This window comes from Acipenser ruthenus, chromosome 27 (assembly GCF_902713425.1).
Source record: "Acipenser ruthenus chromosome 27, fAciRut3.2 maternal haplotype, whole genome shotgun sequence".
Lineage (NCBI taxonomy): Eukaryota > Metazoa > Chordata > Actinopteri > Acipenseriformes > Acipenseridae > Acipenser > Acipenser ruthenus.
The window spans coordinates 26746406-26766796 of record NC_081215.1 but is presented as its reverse complement, the minus strand read 5'-3'; the positions used below and the strand labels follow the sequence as shown (position 1 = coordinate 26766796).

Genomic DNA, 20391 nt, shown 5'->3' with positions numbered 1-20391 from the left:
GACATTTGTGTTCATCCATTTGGAGATCAGCGTGGCCACTGATCACAGGGAATAAACAAGCCAATGATCAACAGGGTCCGCGCATGCGTTTACAGGGGAAACAAATACAACTCACTGCAATGGTATTGACAAGAAAATAATCTGCCAGTCAGCTTTTAAAACAGTATGACAAACAGGCCTGGTCAGAGGGTCAGCTGGTTCAGTGGACATGCAGTCAGTTATAGACCTTATGGTCAAACACTTACATCTTTGTAGCGAAAAAGTCAAACCTTCCTCATTGCGATGTTCATCTAAAAGAAAGAATTTTTATTTTTAGCGGTATCTTTCTAGCGATTTTCAAACAAGTATAATTCCAATGGAGTGTTAGCTTGCCCCTGAAATAAAAACAACTGCTAATAAAAACACACACACACAAGTTTGGACCTTTGCAGTTCCAGTTCCTCACTGAGAACATGATGGAAACAAATGACCTGAGATCTTTATAGTGACATTGAGAACGCAAAACAAAATCCTTCATACCGTACAAGGAAATAGGTACATTTGAACAAATTAAAAAAAACCAAAAACTATTTTCTTTTCTTTTTTCCTTATGAAAGCGCCCTCTGTTTCCTAGTGTGCTCAAGAATGGGTGTGTGACAGGAAACATGATGAAGTAAGTGCTCACCTCTGGGAGTGGAGTCCTCTGCGATATGCACAGACTCTGCATCACGCTTCAGATCCGCTTCTACAAGACACAAACAATTCTGTTAAGTGTGTGTATATATACATATGCACACAGCTGAAGAAAAGGGCTTTTGTCTGAAATATTCTGAAATAAATACTTTTTTAATCATTTAAGCCTTCTGTGTACATCCAAATATATATATATATATATATATATATATATATATATATATATATATATATATATATATATATATATATATATATATATATCCATTTTTGTACACTGCAGTTATACCTCCTTTTAAACCTATATATATATATATATATATATATATATATATATAGAGAGAGAGAGAGAGAGAGAGAGAGAGAGAGAGAGAGAGAGAGAGAGAGAGAGAGAGAGAGAGAGAAAGAAATGTAATTTAATATTTAAAATCTGTCTTGATGCAGAAGATGCTGTTTTATAAAAAAAAAAAAAAAAAAACATATAAAAATGATCTCACCAACAGATTGCAGAAACACAGTGGAGCAGAGAAGCAAGATGAACCCGGGCAGCATTGCCGCAGTGGCTGTGGCTCCTGAGTGTGGCAACTGGTCTGTCAGTCTGGTCCAAAGGCTCTTCATCGGCTGTGTCTGAATGCCACCTGAGCATCTTTTATACCTTCGTCCCTCTCGCTTTTCAACAACACCCCCACACCCTAAAACTACTCTCCCAGGGAATACAAAAACACACTGTAAATCACACAAGTTCACACACTGTCAAACAGAAGTGTTTTTTTTATTTTGTCAAAAGCGGGAGTTTTCTGGTGGTAATAACTCTACACGAATGTGCCCTAAACTGACAGGTTAAAACACCTGAGAGTAATGAATCTGGTGCTTCGCAGTGTCAGGCTGCCCTCACAGTGAGGTGCCAGCGTGTGCAGATCCTGGGCAGTGTCAGGCTGGGCAGTGTCAGGGGGGCTGCCCTCACTGTGAGGTACCAGCGTGTGCTGATCCTGGGCTGGACTGGGCAGTGTCAGGGGAGCTGCCCTCACTGTGAGGTGCCAGCGTGTGTAGATCCTGGGCAGTGTCAGGCAGGGCAGTGTCAGGGGGGCTGCCCTCACTGTGAGGTGCCAGCGTGTGCTGATCCTGGGCAGTGTCAGGCTGGGCAGTGTCAGGGGGGCTGCCCTCACTGTGAGGTACCAGCGTGTGCTGATCCTGGGCTGGACTGGGCAGTGTCAGGGGGGCTGCCCTCACTGTGAGGTACCAGCGTGTGCAGATCCTGGGCTGGACTGGGCAGTGTCAGGGGGGCTGCCCTCACTGTGAGGTACCAGCGTGTGCTGATCCTGGGCAGTGTCAGGCTGGGCAGTGTCAGGGGGGCTGCCCTCACTGTGAGGTGCCAGCGTGTGCAGATCCCGGTCTCCTGAGCCATGTGGGGAATTGCTGTGGTGAGGAAAAAAGCGATTGGGCATTTGAAATTGGGAGAAAATTGGGTGGAAAATTGTAATTGGACACACAAAATGAAAAAAATAAAAAATTATTTAAAAAAAAAGCACTTGAAGATCTAAAAATCTTAAAATCTCATTACTGGATTGGTGTAAGAAAATCAACAAAACATAAAGAACACGATGTGATTGTCAGTCACCACTGAAGGTCGAGAACAATGGGCCATAATGAAATGTTTACCAACCCAGTCAAGTATTTAAAAGTATCGCAAAAAGTGACATTTCATCCCCTTGCAAAGGGCAGCTTGTTACAGGATGTGAGGGTCAACAAGATTATGAGAAATGCAAAGCCTTATTATGGGTGGAAAAAAACAGGTCTTTCAGGACTTGAAAGAACTTAATTTAGAGAGACATGAACTTCATATAGATTTAAACATAAAAGAGACATAACCTCCCTAGTACAGAGGTTTTTTTTTTTTTTTTCTAAGAAATTTTTTCAGTTACGGGGCTAACGATGCCAAAAACAGGGCTAAATTCAAAAAATGGGGCTACTTTCCAAAAAACAGTTTTGTTTTGTTTGCAGCTTATGTTGAATGAGGGATCTTTCTAGTACAGTACAGTGCCAAGTTACCAGACTTGTTATCAGGGGGTGTGAGCAGTCAGGTTAGTTGATGTTCTGGATAACTGACCCACATACCCTGAAAGCAACACAACTGAAACAGTAAGCACATTGCAAGACCGAAAACTACTACAAGAGCCTGGAGTCACTTTACCTACTGTGGAAGCATAGTGGTGCTGGAGGCCTGCAAACTCCCAAATACTAAACTCAATGTGCAGTATGTGAAATGTTGCAATAATGACTTGAAGGGCTAGTAGGAGGTACTTCAGCAAACCAGGGGATCTGCTAATGCTTACAACTCAGAATCCAGAGGACAATACCACTAAGTATTATTATTATTATTAGTTTATTTAGCAGACACCTTTATCTAAGGCGACTTACAGAGACTAGGGTGTGTGAACTATGCATCAGCTGCAGAGTCACTTACAACTACGTCTCACCCGAAAGACGGAGCACAAGGAGGTGAAGTGACTTGCTCAGGGTCACAAAATGAGTCAGTGGCTGAGGTAGGATTTGAACCGGGGACCTCCCGGTTACAAGCCCGTTTATTTAACCACTGGACCACACAGCCTCCTATGCAAGTATGCAAGTGTTTTTTTTTTTTTTTTTTTAAAGAAACGGAGGTCCTTGGTTGAAGACTGATAAATGTTTGCTGCATAATTTCACTACGTGTATTTTAGTATTGCTGTATATCTAGATGATTGAAGTACAAACACTAGGAAACAATTTCACACCATTGAAACACAACCTGTTTGGCTTGCCTGTCTGTGTTTAACTTTGCAGCTTATCATTGTTTAAACTAGCACTGCTGTTCCTTGATACATTCTTACACATGCTCACCCTCCACCCACTAAAGTCAAGCACAACAACTATTAAAAAGTTATTTTTTTTCCCTGATTGCATAAATAAATACTGCCGGAGTTGTTAGGAAATCTGAAGGACAGAGCATTGCTGTGTTCTTAAGGCTTACCGCTAGTGAAACATTCCCTCACATTCACCCCATTCACTCCCTCCATTCATTGTTATTAGCAGAACATTGAACATGGGTGAAAGCAGCCAAGATATAAAGTTATATTGATATAGTCTTATTACTGTGCTCCCTCCAGTTTTAAATACACGCACCTGCAGGGCTTTAAGCTGCAATGTTTTCTGATTAAAGCAACTCCATTTAATAGAGAAAAGTGTAAAGTATTGCATGCGGGCAATAAAAATGTGCATTATAAATATCATATGGGAGATACTGAAATTGAAGAAGGGAACTATAAAAAAGACCTAGGAGTTTATGTTGACTCAGAAATGTCTTCATCTAGACAATGTGGGGAAGCTATAAAAAAGGCTAACAAGATGCTCGGATATATAAGTGTTGAATTTAAATCAAGGGAAGTAATGTTAAAACTCTACAATGCATTAGTAAGACCTCACCTAGAATATTGTGTTCAGTTCTGGTCACCTCGTTACAAAAAGGATATTGCTGCTCTAGAAAGAGTGCAAAGAAGAGCAACCAGAATTATCCCGGGTTCAAAAGGCATGTCGTATGCAGACAGGCTAAAAGAATTGAATCTATTCAGTCAAACAAGACTACGCCGCGATCTGATTCAAACATTCAAAATCCTAAAAGGTATAGACAATGTCAACCCGGGGGACTTCTTTGACTTGAAAAAAGAAAAAAGGACCAGGGGTCATAAATGGAGATTAAATAAAGGGGCATTCAAAACAGAAAATAGGAGGCACTTTTTTACACAGAGAATTGTGAGGGTCTGGAACCACCTCCCCAGTAATGTTGTTGAAGCTGACACCCTGGGATCCTTCAAGAAGCTGCTTGATGAGATTCTGGGATCAATAAGCTACTAACAACCAAATGAGCAAGATGGGCTGAATGGCCTCCTCTCGTTTGTAAACTTTCTTATGTTCTTATGTTCTTAAAAACCTCAAATGAAGTGTCTCTAATAACTGTGTATTTACGCATAATTACAGTGTTATCACACATAGTTACAATGTACTCAATGTGTACATTTGTTTGCATGTTACAACCCTAACCCTGACCCTGACCTTTTTTCTGATACAATTGTGTACTTACATATATTGTAATAATAATAATAGTGCAAAAAGATTTAGAAATTAAGTACATTTCATTTTTTTTTTAATTTAGAGTGACCAATTATTATTTTTATTTATTTCCTCCCAATTTGAAATGCCCAATTATGTTTTTTTTCTCCTCACCGCAGCAAGTCCCCACGTCCTCCAATCTCTCAAACCTAAAGCCAGAATTGCTTTTACGCTGAGCAAGCCAGAGCAGAAGTGGCCAGGCTACTGATCCCAGAGGACAGAGATCAGCCCTGCTTCTTATCCGCTCTGAATGTGCTCAGTGTCTGGCCAGTAGGGTTTGCTGTTGCGCGATGAGGAGAATAAGTCCCTGCCGGTTTCCCATCCCCACCCCTGGGAGCCTCAGAGCCAATGTGACGCCCCCTTCAGAGTCCCCAGCAAAGTTCGGGCCTCTTTGACTCCGTGACTCATCCTGCGCTCCCCACAGCAGTGCTTTAACTGGAAGAGCCACTCGGGGACCCTTTCAAATTAAGTACATTTTAACTTAATGGGAAGTGTTACCAAAAATGTTCTCAGCCATTATTCACTACTGTTATTATTATTATTATTATTATTATTTATTTCTTAGCTGACGCCCTTATCCAGGGCGACTTACAATTGTTACAAGATATCACATTATTTTTACATACAATTACCCATTTATACAGTTGGGTTTTTACTGGAGCAATCTAGGTAAAGTACCTTGCTCAAGGGTACAGCAGCAGTGTCCCCACTGGGATTTGAACCCATGACCCTCTAGTCAAGAGTCCAGAGCCCTAACCACTACTCCACACTACTGTCACCAGGATATTTCACTTTTGGGTCTGCCTCAGAGCACATCTCAGCAAGGTGGAATTTCTGCTGAAAGACCAGCATAAAAATAACCACCAGTAATTGAAACAGCGAGTTTGATAAAGGCAACGGAAAACTGCGACCAAATTAAAGAAACACTGAAGAGAGCAGAAACAGTGAGAAATGATGATTAAGATGATTATGACACGAACGGGACCATGGGATGATAATAACACATTGGATTCTACAACAAATATAGCCATGTTTATTTAATGGTGAGCAATTGCTTTATGGTTATAGCCCTATATGTTCCTATTGTGTTAGACACATTCAAAAATCCTAACTGAAAGTAACACAGATAAAGAGCTTCCATAGACTTTTTTTTTTTGCTTCATGCCAAACAGGGCATAAAATGGGCCGAGGGAAGAATTGAAATGAAACTGTGCTGGTTTGCCTGCGAGGTTATTGTTTGATAAAGAGGCTTGTTCCTGTAGTTGTCTAGTCAGGAGTATTTTATAGATTTGTTCAGGACTGCTGTATACAACCTAGCCCTGTATACTGACATTCAACAGCTGTCAGTATGTTTCATATATTATATAATAGCGGATCTGACAACAGGATCTGCATCATACCAGTACAGACACAACCCTTTTAATGGCACATCCCAGTTCCTCGTAACATTCTCGTTCACCCTGGCATCAATCTCACACAGTATGATCAGCATTAAAGTTAGAGCCTGCTTATTTAAAGTAGCATCCAATGTCATTTCAGTTTTTTTTTTTTTTTTTTTTTTTACATTTCTACATATCCAGTGGTTAAAGAAAAGGGCTTATAACCAGGAGGTCCCTGGTTCAAATCCCACCTCAGCCACTGACTCATTGTGTGACCCTGAGCAAGTCACTTCACCTCCTTGTGCTCCGTCTTTCGGGTGAGACGTAATTGTAAGTGACTCTGCAGCTGATGCATAGTTCACACACCCTAGTCTCTGTAAGTCGCCTTGGATAAAGGCGTCTGCTAAATAAACTAATAATAATAATAATAATAATAATTACAACTTGGTTATTATACAGTAAAGCATACCTAAAATACCCTCTTTTGAGTCTATTATATGTAAGTACACAATTGTATCAGAAAACGGTTAGGGTTAAGGTTAAGGTTAAGGATTAGGGTTAGGGTTAGGGTTAGGGTTAGGGTTATGTTAGATATAGGATTAGGGTTAGTGTTATATCTTGCAAAATGATTTACACATTAAGCAAATTGTAACTATGTATAATAACATTGTAATTATGTGCAAGTACACATGTAAAGTATTACAAGAAACACATTGAGTTGGTTTCACAAACCTCAAGTAATACTAATCTCAGACTACTTCATCGAAATTAAAATTATTATTAGTGCTAATCTGGGTCTGTGAACCAATGACAAACATCTCGACTGCCAGTCAGAAGACATAGGGAAAGACTGGAAATAGGAAATTTACAAAGATTCTTTCAGGAGCTCTAATTTTCATGACATACTGATTTGCATGAATCTTGGCCTTCCTTACCTACGTGTAACCCAGGGTTAGTGCTTATCGGGGTCTGCGTGCATGCATTTTTATAGTGACACTTTTGCAGAGACCCACAGATGAACTGTTGTCACACACCCTGACTCCCTCACATTCCCAGGCAGCTGTTTGCCAGGATACACAGTTTCAGGCTTGGTTTAAGAACCTGCTTTTTCCAGGATGCTTCGATTCCCAGCTGGCCTTTATTGAGGAAATGCGTTTTCCAAGATCGTGCAACCACGGGGCTGAGCTTTTTAATGATAGTATTATTTGGTTTCAATAAGAAATAAATAAATAAATAAATAAATAAAATGAGCTACGGTGCTCATACAAGGCACTAATATTAAATTAAAATAATAAACTGCTGTCTTATTCATTGCGGAAGGCACCTTCTGTTGACGCAAGGCTGACGTTCTAATCTGAAAAGCTTTTATATGCACCCTTACCTTATCTATAGCAGGTTGTTTAGATTTGAGAGGTGTAAGACAGGAGACAGGTTGCTGGCATACTGCAGAGGACTGCCCATCATATTGAGTGAATTATGAAGCATAGCCTACTGTGTAGCATTTGAAATGCATGGGTTCTGGGGGGAGGGTCTGTGGCTAAGACTCCCCTATAAGAAACAGGAGCCCCTTTTAATAGGTAGAACTGGGATTCTAACTGGAACTAAAAATTCTAAGTTTTCAAAGAATAGCAGTGTTTGAATATTTTACAAAAATCCCATCTGACAATTGAAGGTAACAGTCTATTCGGTGTCTATTGTCTTGACTAGTCCCATTTAGCATGATTTTTTCATTTAAACACTGCAAGCGAACATCTTAACCACAATACAAAAGAGCCAGGCTCGTCTGCATTCGTGGCACCACACAATGCTGCCCGTTACAGAGGCAATGTTTGTGATACACACTGGATTTTTATTACTGCATGCATGACGTGCAAAACTATTAGCCACAAATTACTACCCAGAGGGCGAGTTCAGGATGTGGATTGCGGGCAGGCTGGTTAATGATAAACTATCAGGGGTTTAGGAGGGACAGCTGGGAAGCACAGCTGGCTATGGATCAAGTGCTAGGGACATAACTCTAAACAACTCCTACAGCAATGCGTCTCTACTCATCCCTACATCAGACCCCACGTAAGAGTCGGCTGAATGGTCTGCATCCTGCCACTGGCTTAGTGACTCCAGTGCTGTTTGTGTGTCAATCCACCTCATATAGCTTGATACTTCTCGATCTGAGGAGGCAGTGAGGACAAACATAGTGAAAGCATGGTAAAGCATGGGGAAACACTGTAAAGCACAGTGAGAGATGGTGCAGCAAATTAAATAGATATGTATATATATATATATATATGTATTTAATAGAACTTATGTTAACATTTTCTTAAGATATTGTTCCTTGATACTAAAAAAAGTAAATCCTTAAATACTAAAAAGGAGAGAAATGTCCAACTTTCACAGAGTGGAAGCATCTAAATGCTATATGTATTACAGCTACAGATACAGGAAAATGATATTACTTCCTTAAAACGTGGGGCCCCTTTATAAATGATAGAGCTACGATATATATTGCTGTCGGCTCACTACAGCGACTTTTAAACAATATTGTGATTATCACTGGAGTTCTGGGTATGGGTTGTGGGGTTGAAGTGTATACATGTATGAATATTAAAGTTATATATTTGAGAATATGTTTGTATCCTGGGACACTATCACCCTTCATGTAAATGTGCTTTATTTTGCTCTTATCAGCCCCTATTTTACTGCATTTAATCCTGTACTTCAGAATACTGTAATCTGCCAAAATTTTAACCTGTAGTACTTTGTATTTAATCACATCCTGATGTAACTATCACTATTTAATCATATCCTGATGTAACTATCACTATTACCTGCTGTATTATTGAATTGTGGTTTGTCAAACTTGTACTTTACTTGAACAAAAGTTATTGTATTTCTTACTCTTATTGTATTACTTGTATTGTAACACTTGAAATGTTTTTGCTTACGATTGTAAGTCGCCCTGGATAAGGGCGTCTGCTAAGAAATAAATAATAATAATAATATGTTTGTATTATAAGATTGCATGTATCTTCGTTAAAAAATGTAATAAAAATATTTATATAGATAAAAAATATATATATGGCAGATCACGGTAACCTATGATATCAGAACAGTGAAAAACTGCAGCGCACATTTATATGGGGTCTTTAGGACTGTGTTTTAAGAGATGCTGATGGGCAGGCGGGTTAAATAAACCTTGCCTTGTTAAATGTCTTGTTAATTGTATGTGGTTCTCCCGTGTCTTCCACCACACAAGGCACTTGCAAAGTCCATGCTGGTTTGCCAAAAAACACTGCATAGAAAATAAAAACTCTTGATGACTGCATCACTGGCAGGAACAAGCCTCTTTTTCACACAATAACAAGTCAAAACAGCACAGTGTCATTTGAATGATCTGCTTATTCTCCTGAAAATACACAGCGCATTGATGCAATCTGCAAGAAACATAAAACACATCAGACTGTCCGTGAAAACAGATTCAAACAACAGATCACAATTTACTGGGGTATTTCATATTTTAAGATGCCCACATTTATTGATTGAATTGCATGCATTTATCAAAAGTGTCATTATGTTCAAAACCATGTGGTGGACTAATGTCAAGGAACAAGGAATGCTTTGAAATACAGGCTACCCAAAGAAAGCAATGAAAACCTATTAGCAGGATCATTTCAATTAGTGTGTGTGTGTTATTACAATCAGCTTACAGATATAATAATTATAATGTCTGTTTAAATCTGTTTAAACAGTTTGGAATACACTGAAATTTCAACAAACAGGTTAAATTATATATATATATATATATATATATATATATATATATATATATAATTTAACCTGTTCGTTGAAATTTCAGATACATGCAATAAACATTCACCGATATCGCTTTTAAACAGGAAATCTGAAATCTGATTAATATATATATATATATATATATATATATATATATATATATTAATCAGATTTGAGATTTCCTGTTTAAAAGCGATATCAGTGAATGTTTATCCATGAATGAATGTTTATCCATTTAATATATCATTCATTTAATGATATGAGACCCATTCATTCTGCTATTTGATATGAGATGTTGCTAAAACACTCCTATCACAATCCCAGTTCTAGTGATTCCGGCTAGTTTTTTTTTTTTATATAATTTTGGTTACTCATTATTTTTTATTGAATTAAATGTCCATGTGTTATCATTATGAATACACAAATCGCTCAGGCTAACTATAAAGCACACAAGTAAAACATTGATTAAGGCAACTATTTAAACAACAGGGTTGTAAATCACCTTTCAAATTAAAACAAATACTCCCAGTACTGGAATGCACTCTGTTTCAGAACACTGCGAATGGACGATCTACCTACTCATAGCACAAAAACACATATGTACTGGCACGTCGTATATGTACAATTACAGCACTGGTTTTGAAGTTCCAGTTTCCTTCTTTTGGTATCTGTATAAAGTCCCTTTCAATAATAAGGCCATTCCTGTATTCAACATCGAGGCCACCGTTTTCAGTCACAAATGCATCAAGTCATTGCTCAACAACCTCTCTAATAAGACCGTCAAGCTAAACTACTAACCACCTTGTTCTTAAAACGCTCTGAAAACGTGGATGCCTCATCCATGATGAAACTCGTTTGCACGTTTGAGTAATAAAAAATAAATTAAATAAATAAATGAAAACAGTGAAAACCAAAGCAGCAAACGATCACAGCTGACATGTACGAATTGTTAGTACCAAAGGCGAAAGCTGTTGAGTCCAAAGTGCTTCTCCGAGGATAATACTGGTTTTGAATACTGCATACAAACATAAAGAGTGACACTTTTTAGGCACCAACCCCATACTTCAAAGTGGCAGACGGCTCGTAATGCAGCATCATCTAATAGCACTGGGTTTAATGTTACAGAGTTAATCCCAATGGTGGAAATGAAGAACTGGTTCTCATGCAGTATTGAAAGGGGCATTGGGGACCGGCTCCCCTACTGGGGGGACGTGTTTATTATAACAGGCCGGGCCCAAGCAAGGAACACCTGCTGTGTTTTAAAATAGTGATTGAAATTCCCGTTCATATATATCCAGTGTGGGGTGAAGTGAAGCAAGGTAAAGCAAGGGAAATGAACTTGACATCAAAAAGTGTGTGGAATTGGTTAAGCATGGTGAACCTTTGAAAGGCTCTGTATCAAAATGTGTATTGATGTCTATTGAATAACACCCAGTTTGTGGGAAAGGGTTGAGATAGCATTTTGCAGCCTGCCTTCTGTACAGTGATGGGGCTTGTTTGCTATTTCTCAATAAAGGGCTGCCCTCTGTCACGTTCCCCACCCTGTCGTAAAACCCATGACGCCTTCCACTGTCTGTATAAAAGGGATGGCTTCCACTTAGCAGGACCACGAACTGGAGACACAGATCCATACAGATCTTCCTCCAACCCCATTCCTGACAGCCATGGGGGCCAAAGCAATGACCGTGTCCATATGGATTCTCAGTCTTTCAATATCCTGTGCTCTAGGTATTGAAATCACAAGGGGTAAGCATACAATTATTATGTTTTAATATTTGTTAATAATATATGAAAATGCACCGTTTGCCTTAATTGTGCATTGTTGTGTGTGTGTTGCACAGTCCTATTATGTACAGTCTTAGTATTTAAAAATTATAAATGACATACCTGATTTTCATGAAATTCATTCAAATGTTCTAGTCTGAGTCGAAGGAGTTTAATCCATATTTGTAAAATCCAGTTTTCAGCTTTTAGTTTTGGTGCGCATAGGTTCTGAAAAATAATTAACTAGGTGGCACAAAATTTTTAGCAAATACTGCAAAAGAAAACCCCCAAAAGCACGAATGGAATTGCTGCTACTTGTCACTAGTACAGATACAGTAGCGATTGTATATGATAGTCTTTGGCAAGTATAGTAATGATAGCAATAAAAGTACTGTAATATTTACATTGTAAACGATTTCTTGAACTGTTATAGATCCATAGATCACATGTTAAGTTGTAGCTGTTTGCCTCATGCTGCAACCACACTCAAAATACTGCATCTCTTTGGGCTTATGGAACGTGGTGCAGAAACTGTCTCCTGATGCTCGTAGCGTTTGATTTTGGGCCAATTCGAGAGTCAGTAGACCCATGCACAAATGTTCTTTATTCACAGGAAAATGAAAAGGTTTAAACCAAAACTCAATATCATTTATAAGAGAAACTTCAAGTAGTCAACTTGTTGTCATTTTAGCACTGCTTTCTTAAAGAAAGAGAGGTTCAGTGTGAATATGAAGTGTCTCTAATTACTGTGTATTTACATAGTAGTTACTTAGTAAATACATGTGTACTTACACATAGTTACAATGTTATTATGCATAGTTACAATGTTCTTAATGTGCAAATCTGTGCACAATATATGTAAGTACAAAATTGTATCAGATAAGTTTTAGAGTTAGGGTTAGGGTAAGGGTTTGGTTTATATCATGCAAAATAGTTACACATTAAATACATTGCAAGTCTGCATAATAACATTATAATTATGTGTAAGTACACATGCATTTGCTAACAAGGGAACATGTAACTATACAGTAATTCGAGACAGGTAATGTTGCGTGTTAATGAGAGATGCCGTTGTTCGATGTTTTCTATCATTTACAGGACGAGCTCGTGACCACAGCAATACCATCTGCAGCACTTGGGGTAATGAATACATCAAGACTTTCGATGGGGATGTATACCAGTTCCCCGGGACCTGCGTCTATAACCTCGCCTCAGACTGCCATGAATCGTATCTTGAGTTCTCCGTCCACATGCGCCGCACCAACGAAGGGGGCCATCCCACCATCAAGGAGCTGGTGATCATGATCAAAGAAGAGGTCATCATACTGACCCCAAAACTGGCAATTGTCAACGAAGAACTGTGAGTACCTCCTTATTTAAGAACCTCCTTTCCCATCCAAGCTTGGAACCGTATGAGGTACTATAAAATCCAACAGCGGATTCCAAGAGTAGGCTGGCAGATTGCAATGCTTTATGAATTCTGATTACTTTATTGGAACTAATGGAACAGATATCTTATCTACACTTTTTAAATAAACTAAATATGCTTTTGTATGATACCGTGTAGTGTTGATTGAACCCAGTGTTTGCCTTAGTCTTTGAATGCCGTCTCGGAGTTTAGCTACCCATTGCACCTGCGCTTGTGCTACTATTGGATCTTAGAACAGAACCACTGAATTGGCCGCTCTGCTCTGAGGTGAATCTGACAATCAGCTAGTAGAGAGACATGATCCAAAGTGCAATCCTCATTCAGCTGCACAACTAAAGAGATGGTAGCAGCCCTGACAGGGTTATTCAGAAGGTAATCAAGCAGCAATTCTATTGTCATGTTGAAGGTTTGCACATCCTCTAATGCTAACAAAGACCATCTGCTCTTCTGCAAACATCCCAGCACATGGAGGCTGATGTTTATGAGTGGCCTCAGTGTGGTCCCATGCTCTCTGCACACACCCTGCTCGATTGTACATTTTAATGATGGATTGTGTTCGATTCCCAATCTCCCTTTTCTTCCACCCCAGTGTTAGCACCCCATACTATGGCTCTGGGATCCTGGTGGAGAGAAATGAAATCTACACCAAGCTGTATACTAAGCTGGGACTGACACTCATGTGGAACGGAGAAGACGCCGTCATGGTACATGTCCCGTTTTGTTTTGCAGTTTTGTAATGTTTTTACGCAGAATCATTTGTTCAGGGATTAACAAAAAAGTCCCAATTCAACTATTATCCTATTTTTAGAGCATTTTACAGCACTGACGAATCCCCTTGGATTGCATCCACCACCTACATTATTATTATTATTAATTTCTTAGAAGATGCCCTTATCCAGGGTGACTTACAATTGTTACAAGATATCACATTATTTTTACATACAGTTACATTATTTTTTACATACAATTACCCATTTATACAGTTGGGTTTTTACTGGAGCAATCTAGGTAAAGTACCTTGCTCAAGGGTACAGCAGCAGTGTCCGCCACTAGGGATTGAACCCACGACCCTCCGGTCAGGAGTCCGGAGCCCTAACCACTATTCCACACTGCTGCCCCCCTATATGTTTTAATCCCAGTGTAACGACTGACAGGGGGTGGATGCTAACCATGTTTACCCCTCCAGTACTGGAAAATGACTGGAAAATCCACCTGCAGCTTATCCTAGTAGGATATAAGTTGATTAAACCAACCCCTATGCAAGGAACAGAGAACAGTGGAACAGTGTCGGACTAAAAATAAGACTCCCCTTGCATAGCAGTTTAATCCGTTCCTGATTTTGCTATGAGTTTATAATAAGACAGACTACCGATACACACTGTGGCTAATGAAGCTCTTACTAAAACCTGGAATGGGTGACACTGGTGTCCAATGGGAGTCTTATTCCCATCCCTGCAGTTGGCATGCAGCTCACAGTGTGCTCACAATTCCCATGTATGTTTCCGTAGCTGGAGCTGGATACCAAGTTTCAGAACCGGACCTGTGGTCTATGTGGGGATTACAATGGACAGCAGCTCTTCAATGAGTTTATTTTCGAAGGTACGTCCTTCAAAGTGCTTTTAATGTCATGTTTTTCAAGCTGTGATCGTAGAATATAAATACAGCCCAAAGGCTCTATTCACAAACTTTTAAATCATATTTCCAAAATGTTTTTTTTTTTACATTTATAAAATCAGGTTTGATATTCCTGAAACTGTTCCAGACTTCTGATGGTTTCATTAGCAACAGTAAAGAACAATTCAAGAAAATATCAAACTTCATTTTATTTATAACAAAATTAATAAATAAATAACTCATGAGTTTAAGGTTTGTGATTAGAGCCTAAAAATGCATCTTAATGATCAAGGCTGTGTTATTGTTTTCAATAACATAAGATGCACTCCTCTCTTTTTTTGACAGGAGACCCGCTGTCCCCCATTGAATTCGGGAATCTGCAGAAAGTTCACCAGCCCAACGAGGAGTGTGAGGACACAGTCGAAGAGGAGACGATGGCTGCCTGCACTCAATACGTAAGCCCCTGTCCTGTCCAGTAGCTGAACACGTGTCCTTGATATATAACAGCATGGGGATAGAAACATCTACAGGAAAAGGTGAAAGACTGCATAAAGAAAGTAACACCAAGTAAAATGTTGGTGTCTTTGTGATCTGTCAAGGATGCTACAATATGCTATAGATTTTGTATTAAATAATTAATAACCAGTTTGCATTGTTAATTAATGAAATCGCCAGCAACAGCTCAATAGCAGCCACACTCTACTCAACAAACACAGGCACTGCTAGAAGCGATACCAAGCAACAACACTGCATGTGCAAAATGCATTATTTTTCCCACATGGGGCAGGCAAGTCTCTAATTGTACCTGGGTTCCCCTGTTGCCCCTCAGCGCGACAAATGTGAGGAGATGCTGACTGCCCGAAGCTGGTCCGACTGCTCCAGACGCTTGAACCTGGAGTCCTACATCCACACCTGCATGCTGGACATGTGCAGCTGCACGGCCCCCAAGAAAGAGGACTGCATCTGCAGCACCCTTTCCGAATTCTCCCGGCAGTGCTCCCACGCTGGTGGCAAGCCCGACGACTGGAGGACTGACGCGCTGTGCCGTGAGTGCCCCCTGCTGGCTGCCATTGCTTACTGCATGTACAGGCATGGCCTGATTTACAGATACAGTTTGCAGCCTGTAACGCAATGCCCAGGGTGTATTGCTGTTGCCCCTTTAAGAATCATTTAACTGTACGCCCTGCCTGCTGGCTTCCATTACTTATTCACTGCAGCCCCAGGTATGGTATAGAGAGTAGATGGCAGTCTGTAATGAACCCCACTGTACATTTCCGTTGCCCCTTTAAGAGTCACTAGTCTATTGACCACAGAGGTTTATGTGGGGAGTTGCACATAGCTGATTGGTAATGAGGACAGCACTGACTGAAGCAGTTAGGATGTTTGCACTGTTGCAGATCAACTGATCTGAGAATATAAGCCACTGTCACTTGAGCTAGCTGTGCCAGCAAGGAGCTGCTTTCTTTCTCTCTCACTCACATTTTTTTTTTCTTCTGATCTTTGTTTTCAGCCAAGAGCTGTCCTTTCAACATGATCTATAAAGAGAGTGGCTCGCCCTGTGTGGACACCTGTTCCAACCGTGACACCAGCACTCTGTGTGAGGAGCACTTAATGGACGGCTGCTTCTGCCCTGAAGGTGAGCTCATTGGAGCTGCTGAATGATATGTTATAATAAGCTCTGGCAGACATAGTGTCATTGTAATGTTTAACTTTAAGTAGGATTACATTCAGGTTTCATTTTGTATTTACAGTAGGACCATATTTCCAAAGCGTGTACGCCACTCATTAATAAATTCCTTTTTTTAACAGTTGAAAATCCTCTTCAGCACTCTCCACTTGTTTTGAATCTCATCTTGTAACATTAACATGTTTTTTTCTGCTTTTTAAAAGTAAGAGTTAATTAAAGAATGGAGGAGATAAGTCCCATAGAGTACTAAACGACTGCCAATGTGCCAGATCTGCTGTGTTCAATCATATTCATGCTCTTGATCTGTGTTTCAAAGATATCAGATCATGGCATTAAGCAGTAATAATAGTCCCGGTACTCAGGCTGTTTGCGTGACATTGTATTGCAGGAACTGTGCTTGATGACATCACACATTCCGGCTGCATTCCTGTGAATCGGTGCAAGTGCTCAATGCATGGCAAGACCTACAGCCCAGGAGAGAGGATCAAGCAGCAGTGTGAAGAATGGTACAGGACCCTTCTTACTGAGCGATCTACTGTCACTGACAGACAGACAGAGACAGACATACAGACAGACAGGCAGAGAGAGAGACAGACAGACAGAGTGAGAGACAGAGAGAGAGAGACAGACAGATAGACAGACAGACAGACAGACAGAGAGAGAGAGATGGACAGATAGAGAGAGAGAGAGAGACAGGCAGACATGATCACAAGGTTCCACATATTGAATGAGGAACCTACAAATATGCAGCTCAGTGGCGTGTTTGTAAGAAAATCTCAAATGCCCATAGCTTTTTGTCTTATGATCAGCATTTATTTGTTAAATGTATGGGTTAACTGTGCAATAGCAAACACAGTAATGTGATTTTAAAACCAGCTACACTTACTTACTAACCCCATACAGAGAATGAAGACAGTGAAAACCCCGCTCAGTACATTTAATAAATAAAGTCCCTCCTGTGTGCTCTCTCTGCCAGTGTTTGCTCTTCAGCTAAATGGGTGTGTAAAAACCTGCTCTGTCCTGGGACCTGTTCTGTGGAGGGAGGGGCCCACATCTCCACTTTCGATGAGAGACCCTACACCTTCCATGGGGATTGCTACTATGTTCTGTCTAAGGTACGGCACGCGCACACTGCTGCAAACCACTGGTGGTTCAAAGGACTGGTGAAACAAAGTTTTTCAATTTAAAAAACAAACTTAATTATGGAAATCGTTTTGGGGCTCGGTACGGCACTACGCAGTAAAAATGTCAGCTGTCCTTACAAAGGTAACACAAAATTCTCCTTTCAGGACACTTCACTGATTGGCTAGTGTAATGATCCCTTATATTTTAATATTAGCTCTGCACCTTTTAAGGTCTGGCGCTCTTGAGAGACTGACGTCAAACTATCCTATACTGAAGCCATTACACATCTAAAGTAGTTCATGTTTGGCAGCGAATAAACGTTTTTGTTACTTCCTCAGTTGTCCTGACAGGAACATTTCGTGGTACCTTTGTGAGCACTGCTTCCGGGTATGACTATAAACACCCCCCCCCCCCCCCTAGTTTCTAAGTGGCTGACTGATCTATCAATCATTTCCTTTAGTTACCCGCCAGGTCAGACATGTTGAGAACAAGCTCTTATTTACAATGGCAACCTGGCGAAAAAAAAACCCAAAACTGCAGCAAGGAGTAGACAGGATGTAATTAGCATCATAAAAAAATCAAAACAATATTGATGTAATAGCATAATGCAATACATACAGTCAAGCACAACACCAGGATAAGCAAAATAAACCAATGCAATCCAGTCTGTTCCATGCAGATTTAATATGAGTACTGTATCAGTCAGCAGCCACTCCAGATCACGACTGAAGAGGTTATCTCAAAGCTGATTGCTGAATTGCTGGGGCTTCTCTTGTTTCTCACAGGACTGTGCTAAGGGTCACTTCTCCGTGCTGGGGGAGCTCGGACCCTGTGGGACGCAGGAACTGGACACCTGCCTGAAGACTGTGGTGCTGCTGCTGAACAAGGACTTGAGCAGCAGGAGTCAGCGTGCAGCCTGGGGAACTCTTACACCAGTAACTATTATACTTCGATTAGAATCTCTTCGATTAGAATCTCTTAGATTAGAATCTCTTTGATTAGAATCTCTTAGATTACAAAGTATATTTTAATATAATGTCAAATCACAGGTTGTGCAAACTTCCTTATATAAAAATCCCATTGATGAAAACCACATGGCTGAATTGCAGCATGTGTCCACTGGGTGGTGCTGTGTGCTGATGTAACAGAAGGTGAACTGGAAGGTGAGTGCAGGGCAGTAAGGAGAAATACTGTGTGGCCCTGCCTAACCACTCACACTGTGCTTCTTTTGTGTCTGTAGGTTCTGGTTATTAAAGCAAATGGGAAGGTTTTCCTACACAATACAGAGATCCAATTACCCCACACAGCAGGTGAGAAAGTGCACACATATTTACTAAGCAACTGCTGTGTAAATACACAGTAATTAGAGACACTTCATGGAAAGCTTTATCATAAACATAACCTATTGTCTTTCTCTTGTATTTGTGTCTGTGTTTATTTGCAGGAAACCTCCACATCTTTAGACCTTCTTCCTTCCACATCATCCTGCAAACAGAGTTTGGGCTGCAGATACAGGTGCAGATGGTTCCCATCATGCAGGTCTACCTTACCCTGGATCAGTCCTACAAAACACAAGTGTGCGGTACGTGACACCCTGCAATCGGGATCGCCCCGCCAACCTCGGGGGAGAGCCCAAACACTGGGATTGATCTGCTTTATATATGACACACATTGAGAATTAACCCTAAGTGTTGAGAACCTGATTCTTTATATTTTTTAGATTTATATCAAATGATATCATATCATAGATAAGTCTGGTAAAAGGCAAAGCAAAATCCTGGTTGACCAGGGCGCAGGATATCAATGCAGAACGACATGCACTATTGTAAGAGTGGCGGGATGGTGACCGGACTTCTTCCTCCTGTGCACAGGTCTCTGCGGAAACTTCAACGACAAGCACAGCGACGATTTCAAGACTTTCCAAGGGATGGTGGAGGGGACGGCTTCAGCTTACGCCAACTCCTGGAAAGCCCAGGCCAGCTGCCCGGACAAGACTGACCGCCTGGACGACCCCTGCTCTATCAGCATGGAAAACGGTGAGAGGAAAACTGCTCTGTGATCACTCTGTCTCCAACTGGATTGACATCATTGTATGCTCTCCTTCATTGACTAGCAAACTGCATGTCATGCGGCAGTCTGATTTCAGATGAACGATCCTTTGAGAAAGACATGCTTACCATACCGCTTGGGAACCAAAGCCTTTTTGAATTCACCCGTCATGGCAAAATTAGACCAGAACGTGGAAGTAGAAACTTGCAAACACTGTGCATGAAAGAGCTGAAAAATATAGATTTGATGTAAAAAATACTCAAATACTGAAAAAGGTCTCAATAGAACATTGCTAACGACTATGGCGATCTTACGACTGTGTGTTTATTAGTTATTGAGGAATCTTACTTTGCTTCCAGAAAACTATGCTGAGCACTGGTGTTCTGCCTTGATGAAGGATGACTTCTCCAAATGCCATACTGTGGTGGACCCCGAGGAATATTACAGGGTACGGATCACGGACCTTGCACTGCTCTGTGAACTCTGCAATTAGTAGCAGCTAGCACTGGCACAGCATTTCACACGGTTTCTCTGTATTCGTTCCAGAGATGCAAGTATTCCAGCTGTAACAGTGAGAAGAGTGAGGACTTCTTGTGTGCCGCCATCTCTTCGTACATCCGAGCCTGTGTTGCAAAGGGGGTTCAGCTGCAAGGCTGGAGAAGCAGTGTCTGTGGTGAGTGGATTGTACTGTCAGCTAGCTAGTGTAACGGGACTGTGATGTTCCCCCGTCAGTGCAATGA

At 40.5% G+C, this 20391-nt stretch overlaps 1 protein-coding gene across 1 annotated transcript in view; it reads left to right on the top strand.

Moving 5' to 3' along the window:
- Nucleotides 1-11647: 11647 nt before the first annotated feature.
- The window catches only part of LOC117432019 (mucin-2-like), a 32046-nt gene continuing 23302 nt past the window's right edge, over nucleotides 11648-20391 (top strand). The window contains exons 1-15 of the mRNA XM_059001789.1: nucleotides 11648-11729; nucleotides 12846-13107; nucleotides 13766-13880; nucleotides 14685-14775; nucleotides 15136-15245; nucleotides 15620-15836; nucleotides 16301-16426; nucleotides 16866-16983; nucleotides 17454-17592; nucleotides 18388-18513; nucleotides 18843-18912; nucleotides 19047-19184; nucleotides 19474-19638; nucleotides 20011-20099; nucleotides 20198-20324. Of these exons, the coding sequence (XP_058857772.1) occupies nucleotides 11648-11729; nucleotides 12846-13107; nucleotides 13766-13880; nucleotides 14685-14775; nucleotides 15136-15245; nucleotides 15620-15836; nucleotides 16301-16426; nucleotides 16866-16983; nucleotides 17454-17592; nucleotides 18388-18513; nucleotides 18843-18912; nucleotides 19047-19184; nucleotides 19474-19638; nucleotides 20011-20099; nucleotides 20198-20324 (1975 nt within the window). The remainder of the gene's footprint in view (nucleotides 11730-12845; nucleotides 13108-13765; nucleotides 13881-14684; nucleotides 14776-15135; nucleotides 15246-15619; nucleotides 15837-16300; nucleotides 16427-16865; nucleotides 16984-17453; nucleotides 17593-18387; nucleotides 18514-18842; nucleotides 18913-19046; nucleotides 19185-19473; nucleotides 19639-20010; nucleotides 20100-20197; nucleotides 20325-20391) is intronic.